The sequence below is a fragment of the Macrosteles quadrilineatus genome, unplaced genomic scaffold (genome assembly GCF_028750875.1).
Source record: "Macrosteles quadrilineatus isolate MER2022 unplaced genomic scaffold, UCM_ALF_1.0 Scaffold_5__1_contigs__length_97177068, whole genome shotgun sequence".
Lineage (NCBI taxonomy): Eukaryota > Metazoa > Arthropoda > Insecta > Hemiptera > Cicadellidae > Macrosteles > Macrosteles quadrilineatus.
Window position 1 is genome coordinate 33,621,414 of NW_026542598.1, and position 18,448 is coordinate 33,639,861.

Consider the following 18,448-nt stretch of genomic DNA (forward strand, 5'->3'; position numbering starts at 1 on the left):
CACTTAACATTGACTTAATTTCATTTCAATAAATTTTGTGTTTGTGTTTTGCTACACCACTTATTAAATTGCAACCAATGAGAATATATATATAAATAAAATTGGAGTTTTGTCTGTACATTGCTCAGAATCATTCATTTGTAGGTTATTTTTACGTTTTATACATTAAAGAAGCCGAAACAAGTCTCATCTAAATTTCTGTCTGTCTGTCTTTCTGTCTTTCTGTAACACTCAAGATGGCATTTTACGCAATCTTCTCCAGGAAAACGAGAGTACCTATCAAGATCCAAGTCATTTTAATGTATTCACTGGATTGGCGAGAGTGTCTTTAGCCATTAAAATATGGCCTCACTACTTAGTAAATAATATTACGGACTTTAAAAAATGCAGTTTTGTGCGATTTTTGTCAAGTTTTCGTCCAATTTTTATCACATAATGATCTATGAAATAACGAACAGCTGTTCGGATCAAGATTATTTTTTCTCACTGTCACTGATATGTTTACAAATACCACAACCATTTCCGATCACGTTTTGAAGGCAAAGCCCATTTATCTAAGTGAGATTAAAATCGTTGTCTTACATAACGGATTTAATTAACCGCAAGTGGAATAATATAGTGTAACCGTAAATGAAATTAAATAACATCATCCAGGTTAGGAACCAGAGATTCTTTGTGTATAAAATTGTTCTTGAGTTTTGATAACCTTGAATCAGTGTTGTATAGGGCTGGGAAACTTGAATTTATTAATGATCGTCGCCAATACCTTACTAACTCATTGACGGCCCTTCAATGGTGGTTGTGTAAAGTGTAAAGTGTAAAGTAAAAAATCACAACTGCAGTGGGTGATTGTAACAGAGGTTTACGGTTCATGGATGATGCTAAACTCGCTTTTCCAATGTGTCACTTTCTGTTCCTACTCACCGTATGATGCAATCGCTGGACCATACAGCCAATAGGCCCATAGCCCATCTCTTGGGTACTTACGCCTACCCAATTATTCATAACAACCTTTTCGACGACGATCCTTGTTACCGGTACTTTTCCCTAGAATACACGGCCTCCCTATTTAAGAAATAAAATTACAAACGTCCAAAAACCCAGCATTGCGTGATTTTTGTCACATTTCATTCTAATGTTAAAAGATATACCAATCATTGTTTAGAGAATAGGCCTGCGTAATCTATTAAATAACAAACAGTTGTTTTTATAAGGTTGTTTTTTTTAACTGAATAAGTTTACATTAAAAGTTGTTTACGAATAAAGCAATTAATGGGAAATAATTTTTATTGCCGATAACTTTTCACGAGAAAATCCAAAACCAAGAAATCAATAACCTTGGGACTTGATTAACGCATTTAATTTGTCGGACGTAATTCTTAACTGTAAACGTTGGTTTTTGGTACTGGTTTTTTTCCTTAGAACCGTTGGTAGCAGCAAGAATCATTTTTACGTACCAACACATCACTGTAATTTACAAATTAGTTATCGTTGGTGTTGCACCTTATTTATACAGTGGTATTACAGCCTTATTCAATTTAATTGATGTCTTAACTGTATAAGTTTTGCTTTTTCTGTCTGGATTCCAAAATGTTAGTTTATGCTATGAAAATGATAACTCATTTAAGTAAAACATTTGTTTAGCAAACCATCATGAATTGTTTACGATTTACGTTGTTTATGTATCAATAGTTCATGGCCTATTTTGGTAATTTTTATTATAGGTTAAATTACCATTACCAATCTAAATTGTCTATAGTACTTCATTTTATAAAGTAAGCCGTCATTTCGACAGCATTTCGGGCCATCTTCGGTCCAAGCAAATATAAATTGTTATGATAAAATTTGATGACATTGACAAAGATTTCAAATTCTAATTTTATATGTACTTTGTATGCTTAAAACGTAGCAAATTCCCTAATTAAGTTCTGTATTTTTGTGTGTATGTCTGTTGGTAACGCATTTATGTCCTTATATCTCAGTGTCACGAAAAGGACAAGAGCACCTTGATAATGAAAATGTCAACCCGAATAAAGTGTTAAATGGTAAGGTTGAGGTAGTACTTTAAATGCCTTTAACTATTGTGGGAAGTAACTTTCAACTATAGGCCTTAGGGCTATGCCTCATAGATTTGTTTTGGCTTGAAACTGTCAGATACTGTATTTGCGAAGGTTTATATATAATAGTTTTGCCAGCATATCTGAAAATATGCAAACCAACTGCTTTTCTTAATATAAGAAGGTTTCAACTGTCTACTTTAAGATCCCCGTGCGTAGAACGGGCACACAGCTAGTATCATATAAATAAGTTGCACACAGGGTTCTTTTGTTTCCCCAACTCTAAAATACAACGCACATGAATTGAAAATGTTATAGGTTTAATAGTACTGTAGCAAATCGAATATCAATAAAGTTAACGTATAACAATAAATTTACATATTCCTAGATTATAATTGAATGTGTTTAGGAAGGAACACCACAACCTCAAAATTCAACATTACAGTATATGTACTCAAGATTTATTGTTTTCATATAGCACAGTTGACGTTGCCAACTAGCGTGGGAGCTGAAGTCCTGATAAAGGCTGGTTCTCGGAAAAGTAATAAAATTGTAGTTTGAATGAAACATTTTTTTTTATTTTGTACAGGATTCATGGGATCCTCAGCATCAAGTACAAACTGCAAAATGTGTGTCGAAGGTCTGATTAGACCTTCCGAGATTTATACCTTCAGCAACTGATCCGTTTTTTACCTTCCTTTAATTTATTCTTTTTCATGTTGTGCTTCATGTACTAGAGGGCCGCTCATGCCCTTGACAAATAAATTAACATTTTCGCACTAATACAAATCAATATCGTCATTAGACAAGAATTAAAACATAAAATGTATAAACAAAACCTACCACGGCATATTCTTGAACAAGTATGCCTACAAACCTACGATAAGCATGTTTGTTATTATTATACCCAACCTACAAATGCTATGACTTAGGGCATACCTGTTTTCCTACTAGTGGGGGAGCTACGTTTATCAAAACTGCAAATTGTGATAAGAAAACTCCTTTTGGTATGAATGTAGGTTATGGTCCGACAACTAAAATAAGATGGGGAGGCATTGCCTAAAGTTGTTATAATCCAAAATGGCAGCCATTTTTCAAAATGGCTGCCCATATTTTGTGTTTACTTAGCAATTCACTGATAAAAGCTTGAAAATGGCATTAACACTATTAAATATTGGTATAATATTAATCTGGAGATTCCGGCCTTTAATTTAATACCAAGTTTGTAATATATTACAATTATATCATCTCTATAATATAAGGCTGAAAATATACTCATTTTCAGCCAATTCTGAAGGTCATCAAAAAGCTTTTTATTTTAAGATTTAAGTTTTTCACCTACAACGTTTTATTTACAACGTGTTTTTCAACTTTGCCTACATCCATTTTGAGACATAAGGAAAATACAAACTATGCAAATTCACTGGAAAGAGAGTTTTTTTCTTCTTCCTTAAGATATTTTTTCCATAAAAAATAAGAGGATAAAAATTTCAACAAAATTATGACACTTTCAATTATTTTTCTCTACCAGGTTGGCAATGCTAAATAGACAAATATTGCCAAACAGCTGATACTACAGGTCATTGTTGTGTTTATTATTATGTGTCACTCACGTTCTGAGTGTAGTTTTATTAGGAAACACTGTACAAATGTGGCCGTCACACCGGGCCTAACACGGTGACAGTCCTGGGGGTTTTTATTTTTTTCTGATTCGAGTGAATGAAGATTGGATTCTAAAAATGGAAAAGCAGTTACACTTAGTTCCTCAGAGTGACTTGGGTGGATACTAACCAAAAGCTCTTGATCGGATCATTTTTATACTGTGCCAAAAGACAGATAATGATAGATTGCTTTGTCCTAAAAATAATAAAAATGTAAATGCTTGTAGCCCCAGATAGTAACGCTTGTCAAAAACTTTCAGAACTTTGATGACATAAATGGTTTACCCGCCGATATTGATATAAATGTTTTTAATGGAAATCGGTGTGGAATGAAATGAATCAGAAAATCAGAAATAAGTCGATTAATAAACTAGTTTGAAAAGAAAAATTGCTCATGACCAAAAATCATCCACTAGAAAGTCTTCCACCAATAAAAGGTGCATTACTACAGCAAGTATTGCGTAGTGTGCAACATCACTCTCTAAAAACAACATCTAAACAGTGTGCAACATCTGTCTCTAAATTCAGAAGAGAAATAGATCAAATGGAAATCCTGTAATAGGTCATTTATTTTTTCTTGCTCTCTGTATTCATTTAATTCTTTTTGCCTTATCTTCATCTTCATTCATTCTCACACCCCGCCATTGCATTATTTGTTCAAATGTTTGTTTGTAACCCTTTTTGTTTGTATAGTTGCATATTTGATTTTATATCCATTATTGTCTCATTTAAAGTAGTAGCATGTTAACTTGTTGATTGGAACTCATTATTGTTTCATGAATTTGTTGTGTCTATATTACTGTATTTATCAAGAGCATTTTCATTATCTTTCGGCATTATTGCACTTGCATGTAACCTTATAATATTATTATTAAACTGCAAAGTCTTGATTGTAAATAGATTGTAGTTGTAATTTTGTCATTAATTGATTGTATATATTGTTCATTATTTAAGTAATTTGAAATCAAGCTGTCTTGATTGTTGTTATTATTAACTGACATTGTAAAAATAGTGGAACCGTTGATAATAAATAAATAAATAAATCACTAAACAATCGAGGTTGGAGTTTGCATAATGAGTCTTGGTAGTTGAAATGGTCGGAATTAATAGAAATTTCTGATTCCTGCAAAGAACTCATAAAATGCGTTTGTAAATTATGTAAAAACAAGTGCAGCTGCAGAACTGCTCGTTTATTTTGCACATTATTGTACAAATACAATGAATGTGAACAATCATACCCTTGCCGCAGCAAACCTGCAGACCAAGCGAATTTCCATTTGTCTGAATTGATTTCAATTAAATATATTTAAACAACATTAGGTTTAACGAGTACCTAGGATTGCTGCTACAAGGAAACTAAAAAAGTTAGTTTTTTAGTCAGATATTAATAGCTTGGTATAAGATAAATACATTTACTATTTTTATTAACATATATCCATAAACAAGCAAACTACAACATTTTACAATATTCTCCATAAAAATAACATGAAAATTTTAAATTTTAATTTTTTTTATTTTTTCTGTTATCAATAACCCCACAACAACACTTTGATATACTAAATTATTTGTTTTTAAGCTCTTTAATAAGGTATAGTGATAAATTGGAAAATTTTATGTTTTGAGGTTCAACAATTATAAAACGAAATTTTTACCTCATAAAACCTCCTTTAAAACACCGTTCCTGTGGTCCGATCATGTTGGTTCGCGAACTCTTACAAGTTTATTTCGCCTTACACCTTTAAACCAAATTTCATCAAAATCGGACAAAACTTACTCAAGTTATCGCGTTCACGGACACACACACACAAATATATACATATATAAAAAATTGAACGAATGGTGTGTTTTGCCTCTGGGGACATTAAAATGACAAAATAAATCGGTCCCGGGTCTAGGTCTTACCATGCCACCTACGGTAATATTATGTAAACTAGCTAAAATTATGTAAACTAGGCAAATTAGCTAAAAATGGTGTTGGTAGAAATATTCTGCAACTTATAAAATATAGCGTGTTTTTTATTTGGTGATATAAATTTTCTGTAAATAAATTTACGTTTATTACATTATTCTTTAACTTATTTACTTACCTTATACCTTAAAACTAAAAAAAATGATCAGAAACACCATTTTGCATGATGTATATCAAAAGAAAATATATAAAACCCAAAATACGGGCAGCCATTTAAAAAAAATCGCCGCCATTTTGGATTATAGCAACTTTGGTTGGTGCCTCTCCATCTTATTTGCATTGCCTAACCTTAAACTACATTCCCACCAAAGGGCTCTTATCACAATTTGCAGTTTTTTTATATTTTTTTACTGTATCTCCCCCACTATACATAAAACATGCGAACTAATTGCGAGTGCGACGTGAACTTAGAAAAAGACTAGTAAGAATTTACAACTGTGAATTTCTCAGAATTGATTGACAGTTCAGATGAACCTATGGCTACAGACTACGGAAACCTACAGTATTATTGTATTAGTATACTGTATTTGTATTATTGTGTTACTAGCAGAGTACCCGTCCTTCGTACGGGGTTGACATATAAGTATAAATGCTTATTGCAGTTATGGAAGAGGACACGATTAAAAAAAAAAAAAAAACTGGTCTCTTAATTTATACGGTATCCTATTGTGTGGCACACATCTACCATAGTCCTGATGTTCTTGCACCTAGACCATGGAAATAGTAAAGTTCTCATTGTGTACCACAACTTTTTTTGCTAGTTGGTTCAAATTAGCTGTGGTCATTAATGCAAACAAACAACATAATAGTGCTGCACCCTGTTTGGCAAGCCTTATAACTTTTTAATGCTTTCTAATATCATAGAACCAACTTGTACAGTTGAAACGGCTGACAAAATTCTTTAATTTTTTTTAATATGAATTCTCATAAGGTTAACTAGAGAAAGTCCAGAGCCAGAGCCACCGGGGCGGAGACTAAAAGAATTTTTGAGGTAAGAATGTGTTAATCGGGGATGTCATCTATCATCATACCAAATTTCAACCTTGTCGGTTTAGTAGCCTATTTTTCGCGTTTGCTTGTCACAAACATCCATCCATCCATCCATACATCCATGGTTTGCACTGTAAACAAAAAGCTATCACAACAGTTCCATACCGACAAATGGGAAAATATAAATAAATATGGCTTATCATTATAGCTTAAAAAGTAGATAGTTTACATAATATTTAGCACATTTGACGGATAAAACTTTTTTGAATTCGTCATATTATAAGTGTATGAAAATTCATATATCTGTGTATCAATATCTACTTATCTCATTTCTGTTCAATGGAAGTTATACAATTTCAATGATACCGGTACTTAAATGGGAAGTCTTACAGCTGTTATAAAACTGTGCATACATTTTATCTTACCAGTAAATTTGCTACCAATTGATATAGTATGACAATTCTATTCTACTGCAGTACTTAGAATTCTACCACTACTCACATTAAACCAACCATATTTACTTTTGGGCTAGTGATTAATTTATTGTATTAATCATACAATATAGTGAATAGTGTAGGTAGTCATTTATTTATTTCGTTTCTATGACATAGCTCTATTTTGTAGAAATCAATTATGCAATCATAACAACAGAAATACTGCATCATTCCATTTTACGGTGACATAGTATTTATTTTACATATAAAAAATTTAAGCTAATGCAATAATTAGTTCAATTAGAACCATTGAATATTGAATAATTTAAACATTAATCGAAGACGAAGCGGTTGACAACTTTCAAACAGTTGACTAGATAATTGCAATGCGAACTGTATGCACTGAGGTCGGCAAACAGTGTTCACAGTGTGAAGGCACTTTGGACGTCGTGGCACTTGGACGTCGTGCAACAGTCAAATATTGATTGGACGTCGTGGCACTTGGACGTCGTGCAACTGGCAGAGGCTTTGGACGTGGTGCAAATGATACGTCTTTACAATTATATAGTGCGCTGTTTCACGACGTCCAAGTGCCACGACATCCAAAGCTTGTAGAAAGACTATATTTTTGGCAGTTACTGTACTTTTGGACGTCGTGGCACTTGGACGTCGTGCAACAACTAAAAAATTATGTTTTGGACGTCGTGGCACTGGAAAAATATTATTGGACGTCGTGGCACTTGGACGTCGTGCAACACTCCCTAAGAATCCATCCACTCAATAGTACAAAAATATTATCCATACAACAGTATATTATATTATTACAGTGATACAATCAAATTTTATGTAAACGGTTAAGGCCATTTACCAAATAAAAATATAGGCATATGGCATATGAAAATGAAGCTTAGAGTGTGTAGATTTTGCCGAAAAGTATTGATATGGACGAATTCCCTAAGGGCTCTGCCCCACAGACTGATTTTCAAAAGGCTACGCCTTGCATGTTTTGGAAGTTATTATTTGATTAATTTAGTGAACAACAGCTGGCCAATGCAATCGACAATATAGTTTGTTTGTTTACATTTTTGTTTACTTATTTTATTATTTACTTTTACGTTCTTAAAAGAGTCGCGGTGAATGGACAGTGAAGCTATTTATAGCTGTTTGTTACAAGTGAGTAACTAAAGGTGTTCGAACCATGATGACTATGAGATTAACAAACCATGTATGTTGTTCGTTCCAAGAGGTTGTCACCGATCTTTAACAGATCGCAATTTCATTGAAAAATATTAAAGATGTCGTGAAAGAGAGCTGCGTGTTCAGGTACAACCTCGGCCAACCTTAGGACGTAAGGTATGAAGGTTCCACTGCCTTTAACATCCTTTCACATGAAAATTTCTCGAACTTGGGCCCTTTAAATGAAATATAAAGTCAAAGTTTATTAAATTAATTTAATGGTGGTTTCTGTTCACCCGTGAATTCACGGGTAGAACCTCTTGTTTCAGTTTAAAGTGTGAATTGTAGTTTAACAGCTGAATGTACATTCGTAGTACATTCATTCAGATAATTTAAACAAGAGACGTAGTATAAAAATAATGATAGGCCTACTTTAATTAAATTACAGTCTGGTGTAAGGTAAACAAAAAACTGCAGTGTTTAAAATAATGTTTACCTAAAAAACTTCTGGTAGTGTCCTATTTACAAGCAAATACAAAGTGAAAGTAAATAACAATTTGTTATGTAAAAACCAGATAAACACTAAGTATAAAATACAAAATTAAAAACTAAACCAATGTAACAAGAGACATGTATGTTATAAAAATGCGTTTAAAATATAATCCTATATATTAATTAACAGTCTGGTGTATTGGTACAACAAAATATTAAAATTAAACTTGTAACTGCAGTGTTTAAATGATCAATTACTACAAAAAGGCTTCTAGTGATGTAGATATTTACAATCAATAAAAGAAATTTACAGTTTGTTATATACAAAATCAGAAAATTCAGTTGGATGGAATTAAATGCCCCTATGCATTTCATTCAACAATTAATTAATGTAATTTGCAATTTAATAATTGGAACACACAATTCAACATTGTGCATTTCCAACAAAAATTATGTTGGATGGAATTAAATGTACTGTTGTTATTAGGTGAAATAACACAGAACAAGTAAGTATCAAAATTAAACTTTTACGGCCAAAATTTAGCGTACGCAGCCAACGAAATAAAGAATTCAAGTTAAAATTACTACAAGTATTTTGCATTTAAAGGTTTCGTAATACAGTAAAGTTAAATAGACACATTCTAGTGATGAAATGCACTATTTTGTATTGTTTTACTGTCTTACACAAACATCTGTTACTTTTATATTTAGTGTTCGCGGCCAACGAAATAAAGAATTCAAGTTCAAATTACTACAAGTATTTTACATATAAATGTTTCGTAATACAGTACTGTTAAATAGGTACCCTCTAGTGATGAAATGCACTATTTTTTATTGTTTAACTACTGTACACGAACATCTGTTACATATTTAGCGTTCGCGGCCTAAGAAATAATGAATTCAAGTTCAAATAACTGCAAGTATTTTACATTTAAATTTGTCATAATACAGTACTAAAAACCCCTATCATATACAGTATTAAAAGAAGCATAAAAGATTTATTATATGTAGTAAGAATTTGCGTATTTTTGAATCTAAAACTTTGAAACAAAAATAGGTTTATTTGGGGCGGATATCCACCACCCATAGACACCATCACTTCCTGAGTCGTTAATGCCAAAGATTACAGCAGTATTCTAATACAATAGTAATGTATTTCCTAGAAGGTTGGCTCCAATGCTATTTGCCCTGTTTCCTGTGTCGACGACCCTGTCTATCACCCCACAGGTATTTCCGGGAGAATCCTGGGATTTAGTGGGTAAAGCGCAAGCTCAGGTCAGGTACCTACTCCCGAGAAACCTACCCTTTACACCACATAATAGGGGCAGCCCAGGCCGAGTCAGGGGCAGCGCAGGCCGAAAGTCCGTTTCCCCCATTCATCCTCTTACTAATTATGTATTATAGAATCTATAATAGTTTGTTGCTTCACCAGACTTCAAGATATCTGACATGGATGACTGGATGAACACTGATGACGATGATTCGGAGGAAGATGAAGACAACGATGACGAGGAGAAGAAAGAAAAGAAGAAGAAGAAACGTATGTAACAATAAGTCCTATAGGGACTTTTTATTTTTTGTTTAACTGGTTGTTAACTCTTGTAATTGGTGAACTGTACTCGTAAATTGGGGTTGGTTAACGATTTCCTTTAAAACCACTCAGAGGGCCGCATGGGTGCAAAGTTGTTGACCGGACATGGTGTAGACTGGTGAGAAAAGAGGTGATGTAGGCAGCAGTGGGATGACATTACGTCAAGGGAACAGCCATGAGCTTATTTGAGACATCACCTGGTTACTCGTATTGCCAAGACAAACATAATGTTAACATATTCTGATATTATTACCATAATGTTACCATAATCTGATATATCAAGATTATGGTAATAATATCAGAATATGTTAACATTATGGAGCATTGGCATAAGTATAATTTTAAGTGTAGGTATTTTCTGAGCAAGTTGTTTATCGAACCTTGCATTGCATACATTTCAGTCATTTTAACTAATAAAAAATAAAAAATCATTTGAAATAAGATTTTAAAAATAGGATTTTTGGAAAGGAAAATTAGCAAGCTTACATTGAAAAATAGCTCGTGCTAGCTTAGGTCCCATTCAGAGAGTAGGTGAAAATGAAACATTTTAGGCCTAGCTAAACTTTCTAAATTTAATCAACGGTTTTACCAGCTGAAGTCGTGGTAGCCAATAATATCTAGTTACTGTGATCTCATTTTAAGTCCTATAATGTATACAAATTGTTTTCTGTTTAAGTCAACTTCGTCCAATATATTCAAAGACGTCCAATATAAAATATTTGACTGTTGCAATCTAAATCTCACCACTTCTAAAAGTACAGTAATTGCAATAAACATAGTCTTTCTACAAGCTCTGGACGTCATGAGATTGGTCGTCATGAAACAGCACACTTTTACACTTCTAAAACCACGGCCAAAGACGCTGCCAGTTGCATGTCGTCTATTAGCTCAAAAGAGCTCTGGACATCTTGCAACAGCGCTGAGCTATTGGGCGTTGTGCAACTGGCAGCGGCTCTGGACGTGGTGTAACTGCTACTATTTTAGGAGTGTAAAGTGTGCTTTTGCACGACGACCCATCCCATGACATCCTTAGCTTGTAGAAAGACCTTGTTTCTTGTAGTTACTTTACTTTTGGACATGATGAGATTTGGACGTCGTGAACCAGTCGAATAGTTTATATTGGATGTCATAAGACAGCTCAAAAATTATATTTTAGCGTCGTTCACTGACTTATATCATTGGACATCGTGCAACACTCCCCAATGAAGGAGTTGGTTGCTTGATAAAAAAAGTCCCTCTCTATTTTAAGTTAGTTGTTTTATGCTGTTTTGGTTCACAGAGAAGAATGATAAAAACAAGAAAAATGCTGCAAAGAAGAAGAAGAAGGGCGGCTCTGATGATTCTGCCGTGGAGGAAAGTGATGATGGAGATGAAGAAGGTCGAGAACTAGACTACATCTCCGATTCTTCCGATAGGTAATATATCAATCATCTTTATCTGTTAGAAGAAGTAATTATTTTATTTATTATAACCCCATGAAGAAGAGTTTTCTTTAATTTTAATATATAAAAAAAGAAGAATTAATTTTAAGTTGAAATATAAAATACGTTCAAATTTCCCGCCTACTCCCCACTGCTCAAGACGACATCTAACCAAAATGATGAAGCCGCCATCTTGTGACCTTCACTTCAATCCAGTTTTTTTAAAGTTGGTGCATCACCAAAATTGTCTCTTCTTTTAACAATGCATCTTTACATTTTCAAACTTTTATTTTTCGCTTTACGCAACATTATCGATATTGTTATTTTTTCATGTCAAAATAAAGCTATTGGGGGTTTGGTCTTGCTTATTTTCTGAATTAAATCTAAGGTAAAAGTTAAACTTCTGTTTTGATCCCTGGTCATCGGATTTCACTGAACGATTGTGCCTAACTTGCTATCTTTTTCTAGTGACTCTGACCATGAAGCCAAGATCGACAAAGATATGAAAGGAGTTGCTGAAGAGAGTGCCTTGCGTCGTCTGCTGAGTTCAGGCGAAGAGGACGAGGAGGATGAGGAAGACAAGGAGAAGAAAAGTGAAGCAGATGACAAGGAGGATGAGGATAAGGAGAAAAGTGGGAAGAAGAAGAAGAAAGCCACCAAGAAGGAGAAAGAAGAAAAAGAAGCCAAGGCCAAGGCGGATGAAAATGATGGTAAATGGCTTGAACAGTTTTGGATGGTATTTTTAACACTTTGCTGTTCATTATTATTTGGTGAAAGATTTACACATATTTTATTAACTAAAAATGCATGATTTTTTTGCTTTAAAGAAAAGGCTTGTTTCCATATTTTTCAACTAACCTTTGTCTTTGCCATTTTTTAGCCAATAGACTACAACACAAATATTTAGCTTTCATACTTCTTGGACAGGAAAAACACATAGATGAATAACAACTAGCAACATCAATATAAAAGCTTAAAAAATACTAACAATTGATCACGAAGAACTTCTAAAAAAATTACAACTTAATTTATTTATAATACTGATACATTAAAGTAATATTTTTGCTTAATATTTTTTTCAGAGTCATCGAGTGAGTTCAATGCTGAAAGTTCAGATTCTGATGCTGATAACAAAGCGAAAACTCAGCAAAACAGGTGTGTTAACATTTTTGACATGTGTCGGGTATTCCTGTCAGAACAAATACAAGACATTTTTCTCAATCACATGGTTTGGTTTTTCTCATTTTACCTTAATGAGAATAAGTGCCCTGAAGAAACACAATTTTTGCAAAAGCTATAGCTGTATACAATTGTTTGGACCAGGAAAAATCTCAACAACACTCCTTAAAATCTGGACCTCTGTACCCTATGTTACTATAAACTTATAAGGAGTTATGTTCAATAGTTAAGTCTAACGTAAGGCTAAATTACACAATTTCCGTCATATAACAAAATACCCCCGCCGCAGCCAACCTGCAGACTAAGCGAATTTCAACTTGTCTGATTACATTTTTACTAAAACATTTCTATAAATAAGACATATTTATTCCCAATTTAAATAACATTAGAATTAACAAGTGCTTAGGTTTGCTGCTACGGGGAAGGTAAAAAGTGTTTTTGACCATATGTCAATAGTATAGGATGAAATAAATAAATTTGCCAAATTTTATCAATATATCCCTAAACAAGTAAACTACAACAGTTTTCATTTTCTCCATAAGAATAACATGGGAATTTTAAATTACACTTTTTTTAAATTTTCTCCGTGACCGTTAGGCATACAACAGCGCTTCAATATACTAAATTATTTCTTTTTCTAAGCTCTACAAAATGGTTGAGAAAGAAATTACAAATTTTTTTGTTTTTAGGGTAAAAAATGGGAAAACCCCATTTTTACCCCATAAAACCCCCCATAAACCCCAGTTCCCATGGTCCGATTATGCTGGTTCGCAAACTCGTTCGAATAAATGTAGGTTTACAGGTTTGTACCAAATTTCATCAAAATCAGATCATTTTTGCTCGAGTTATCGCGCTAACGGACACATGTATAAATATATATATATATATGAATTTGAACGGATGGTGTTTTTGGTCTCTGGGGACCTCAAAACGAAAAAGTAAATCGGTCCCGGGTCTAGGTCTTACCATGAGACCTATGGTAATAGCTTATTCCCTATATGGGAAATTCGCTAAAAAAAGGTTCAGATCATGTTTTGTTACTAAAAAACCCCCCGTCAGCAGCTTCATGTTATTGTTTCTGTGTTTGTAGTTCACTGTGATTGTTGTTTGTAGTTGTGTTTGATGTTTCCAACTAAGCAACTTTACGAGTACCTGAAGCCGACGATAGTGCTATATTACAAAAACTAGTTTTTAACATATTGTTTCAACTGCGAAGGTAATTAAGTTTTACTCTTTGTCCAACAGCCTAGGTACTTGATAAATAGATGACATTCTAATGTTAAATCAAAGTTGTTACTTTAAAGGTGTGATTACTTAGTTACAATTGTCTAAGTTAATATTCACTAGTAGTTATTTGTAATGTACAGACATCTCTATTTTCACACCTCACTGTAAATAAAATATGTGATTGTAATTTCTTCCATTGGTTTTTGTTTTATCTTTATACTTTTATATTTTGTCACCAGCATGACAACCCATAAGGCCCATGTTATTTTTTAAAATTTTAAATTCATTTTTTGTGCTTATTTTTTAGTCTATATTTTAATTTATAAAGGGATTCTGTACATCTAAAGGCAAACATCTTTCTAACAGTGTGTGTAGACTTTCCCTATGATGCACACGAGCTGAGAAAAAAGGTTTTAAAGAAACATGCTTGCCTATTAATATATTGATTGTTTCTTAGTGCCAGTAGTTCTCGATGCACCAGCCCAGCTACTCAAGCAGATAAGAGAGCAGGCACTTCATTGGAGGGTTCTGCGGCTAAGAAAGCCCGACTGGAACCTCTTCCTCTCAATTTCAACAGGTACCGTTTATTTCTTTCTGCTGTAAATGTGTGAGAAAAACCTTCAAACCCAGCATCTGTTTTATCGAAATTGTTAGTAGGGCAACCAAAATTAAATACTACTGTGTATGTAAGATTACAAACTGTGCATGATAATGATTACAAAGTGGGCCTGATATATGTGTTACAACCTAAAAGACAAACCTAGAACTAATATTATTAGGGTCTTTGGTTTGGAGGGATTGTTTAATTCTTTTTGAGTAGGTAATTGTAGAACATTTTGCTACTTTTCACCTACCTTAATGTTTGTGTGGGTATTTCATTTTTTTTAATTGGTTTGCGTTGGTTGTACTATGAGACGCTAAATTCTGTTCAGAAATTTGATTTGTGTTTTTATCTTGACTCAAGATCATAAGTTTTTGATAGTAGTTCTGTCTATTTTCTTTTGAATCATATTTAGTTGTTGTTTATCATTTTAACTTGTTTTTTCAGCTCTGATAGTGGCATCACAGAGGACGCAGTTCGACGTTACCTGATGCGAAAGCCCATGTCGACTACAGAACTGTTGCAAAAGTTCAAGAGCAAGAAGACGGGACTTACGTCGGAACAGCTGGTGAACGTAATGACACAGCTGTTGAAGAAAATCAACCCTCATAGACAAACGATCAAAGGGAAAATGTTCTTCTCGCTGAAACCTGTTTGACGTTTTATTGTAATCGGTATATTTTTTGTTTATTGTTCTTTAAATCTTTAATTTACATTTTGAACTTGTATTGTTGTTTAGTCGTCTTTTATTTATTTTGCAAATAGTACGTTTCACAAGGACCAAAAGTGAACAAAGCTTTTTGAATTAAGTGCCGGTTATACTGGTCTACAAGATGAGCAAGGGCGAAAAAGTCACTTTTGATCCTTGTGGTGAATAGCAACATTTTCTGTCATACTGCCAATGGTATAACGCCAATAATTTAATATAATAACTCTAAATTACTTACCTTAACTGAATCTGCCAGTTACCACTTGGTTTTTTTTATTTTTCAATTAAACGTCTTGATTTTGAGGAGTAGAGTTGAGTTTTTATATCGCTAATACTGATTGCATATACTACCTGGGTAGGGTGGTTTATTTTTCTTAATTTCATTGATTTACTATATTATTTCCTTTTTTTTGTAAAAATATGTTCTGTATTAATCCGAATGAATTAGCCAATGAATTCAAAGGACAATCTACCTCAGTTGTAGAGCTTGAAAAAAACTCAAACAAATTTGGGGCAACAAACTTTTTTAGCACCCCAACCCCAAAGCTTGTACCCCTAAACACGTATTCTTAAAGCAGAATGACTATAAAATGTCTGTTTGTAAATACTGTATTTATTTTGGCTCGTGAATGTCAGGGTCATAGATACATTGGGAAATCGATATGAAATTTTGTTCTAGCTCATGTTTATATTCCAAGCCCATTTTCTACTGCTACATATTGTTGTATTGTTAAAAAATATTTTTTTGTAAATTTTTAAGTATTTTCATTTTTAAATCTCTTAATATTTTCTTTATACTTGACATTTTTGAACATCTACAGTTTGTGAATAAATTTAATGACTAGCATTGAATTAAATAATATTGATATTCCCATAAGACATTCGTTGTTTATAAATTTTACAGCGAAAAAACTAAACTAAACATTTAACAATCCTGTCAGTTTCTACTGTTAAGAAATGAGGTAAGGATCAAGGTGTATACTCGAATTAATGTTGCAGGCATATAATTAATATTTTTATCTTTAAAAAACAAGAGTACTCAACTTGTTTATAAGAATTTCAGGGTTAATAAGGTATCACAAGGGCTTATTGGAAACTTGGTTCTGTTGTATTTATGCCACTGACATGTAAATACATAATGTATACCATGTATACGTTCCAAGTAAACTTTGGCTATGAGGTTATTGTTTTTGTTATATTTTCCTCCTTGTATTTTTCATCCTGTTAAAATTTTTTCATTGACACTAAACACTAAAGTTAGTGATGTAAAATACCCGGGTATTTAAAACTCAGGGTAAATACCCAAAATCCATAAATACCCGGGTATTTTGGGTATTTATGAAATCGATTGAAATTAATTTATATTCACCCCTAAATATGTTATTGTTATCATTACATGAAAAATTAGGATAGTCTATAACACCTTTAACAGTAACTTGAAGCTTTGCTAGTACCTTTTATTTAATGATTTAGCACTTTTTTTAATAAAACAAAGTTTTTAAATAAGAATGGGGTTTCGTTTTTTATCAAGACAACACCTCATCAGAGAAATAGTGAACCTAAACCTACTTTTACTGTTATTAAATTATGATAGTTAAAAAATTTTATCGTATAAATGGCTTGGAAGGCTAGACAGACCTAAGGCAGAATACTAAAAGTAATTAAACTTTTCTGTGTTACCGCTTAGTTGGAAAAATAATATATTTGGATAAACCTACTAAAAAAATTTATCTCCTGTTTTTTGGTCTAACTTAATATAGTTTTGAAAGATTTATTGTGCTATAGATTTAAATGTTTTGTATCACAAGTTTATTATGAAATTAGTTTTTTTTTAATCTTGATACTATTGATACCAACAAAAGATCTAGGACAAAAATATTATTAAATCCTGCCATCCTACAGATTGAATTTTAATTATTTTCTTAAGTTGTTTACATGCCTAGGCCACTACTAGGTTAAATTTTCATGTATTTATAAATAATAATTATTAGGCTACTTTGCAAATTATTTTTCTTCACTTTCAATAAAATAAATTCATCCATCCATCATAGAAATTAAAAAATCATAAGTAGCATAGTCAGGACCAGTGCAACCATGCGACCAGGGTATTTATGCCGATTATGCTTTATGCTCAGACCTGGGTATTTATGGTGATTGTAACCAGAAGTAAAATGCTAGTAGTGACCATATGAAATTTTGTTTAACACATTTTATCATCATTTTACTATCCTTACAGGGTGATAATTGCAAAAAAACATCTCAATCTTCTCTAACTTTAATAAAAATTATAAATACCCAGTTTTTGGGTATTTACCCGGGCCTGGGGTAAATTCCCGGGTAAATACCCAATTTATATTTACCTACCCACTGGGTATTTACCCGGCCCACATCACTAACTAAAGTCTGATAAAATTACCATCATGACTTGGGAGTAATATTTAAAAAATCTCTTCGGGTTCGAGTTGCTGCCTTCCCAGAGATTTAAATTTCCTTTGGGCTTAGACAGAATAGGCTTGCCCAAAATAGTATGAAAAATGAGAAAAGTAATCTAAATAGTTTTATGGCGTGAAATCAATCAAACAAGTTTGAATTCCTATCTCAATTAACAAAGTTTGGATTCTTAAAAAGCCGTATTTTAAATCATGTAAAGGAGTATTTTAAATTTATACATAATAATTTAAGATGTTTTTATTAGCTCGCTTTCTTGTCCGGTACAAATTTTGCAATCAATTTTATACTAACTTCCCGATGAGCTAGAGACTTGAAACATAGCTCACAAATGGAAGACAATGCAATATTATATAATTTAATTTTCATATTTCCCTTGGGCTATGCCCATGGGCTTGTTTTTATTAACTCGCTTTCTTGCAAATTTTTATACTTCCCGATGAGCTAGAGACTTGAAACATAGCTCACAAATGGATGACTATGCAATATTATA

General features: G+C 32.8%; 1 protein-coding gene across 1 annotated transcript in view; it reads left to right on the forward strand.

Annotated features, from left to right (window-relative positions):
* Positions 1-16,686, forward strand: part of LOC128994253 (general transcription factor IIF subunit 1-like) — a 41,119-nt gene extending 24,433 nt beyond the window's left edge. Inside the window, exons 7-12 of the mRNA XM_054418663.1 lie at positions 10,212-10,319; positions 11,650-11,785; positions 12,260-12,501; positions 12,874-12,946; positions 14,655-14,774; positions 15,246-16,686. Of these exons, the coding sequence (XP_054274638.1) occupies positions 10,212-10,319; positions 11,650-11,785; positions 12,260-12,501; positions 12,874-12,946; positions 14,655-14,774; positions 15,246-15,456 (890 nt within the window). The 3' untranslated portion in view covers positions 15,457-16,686. The remainder of the gene's footprint in view (positions 1-10,211; positions 10,320-11,649; positions 11,786-12,259; positions 12,502-12,873; positions 12,947-14,654; positions 14,775-15,245) is intronic.
* The last annotated feature ends 1,762 nt before the right edge of the window (positions 16,687-18,448 follow it).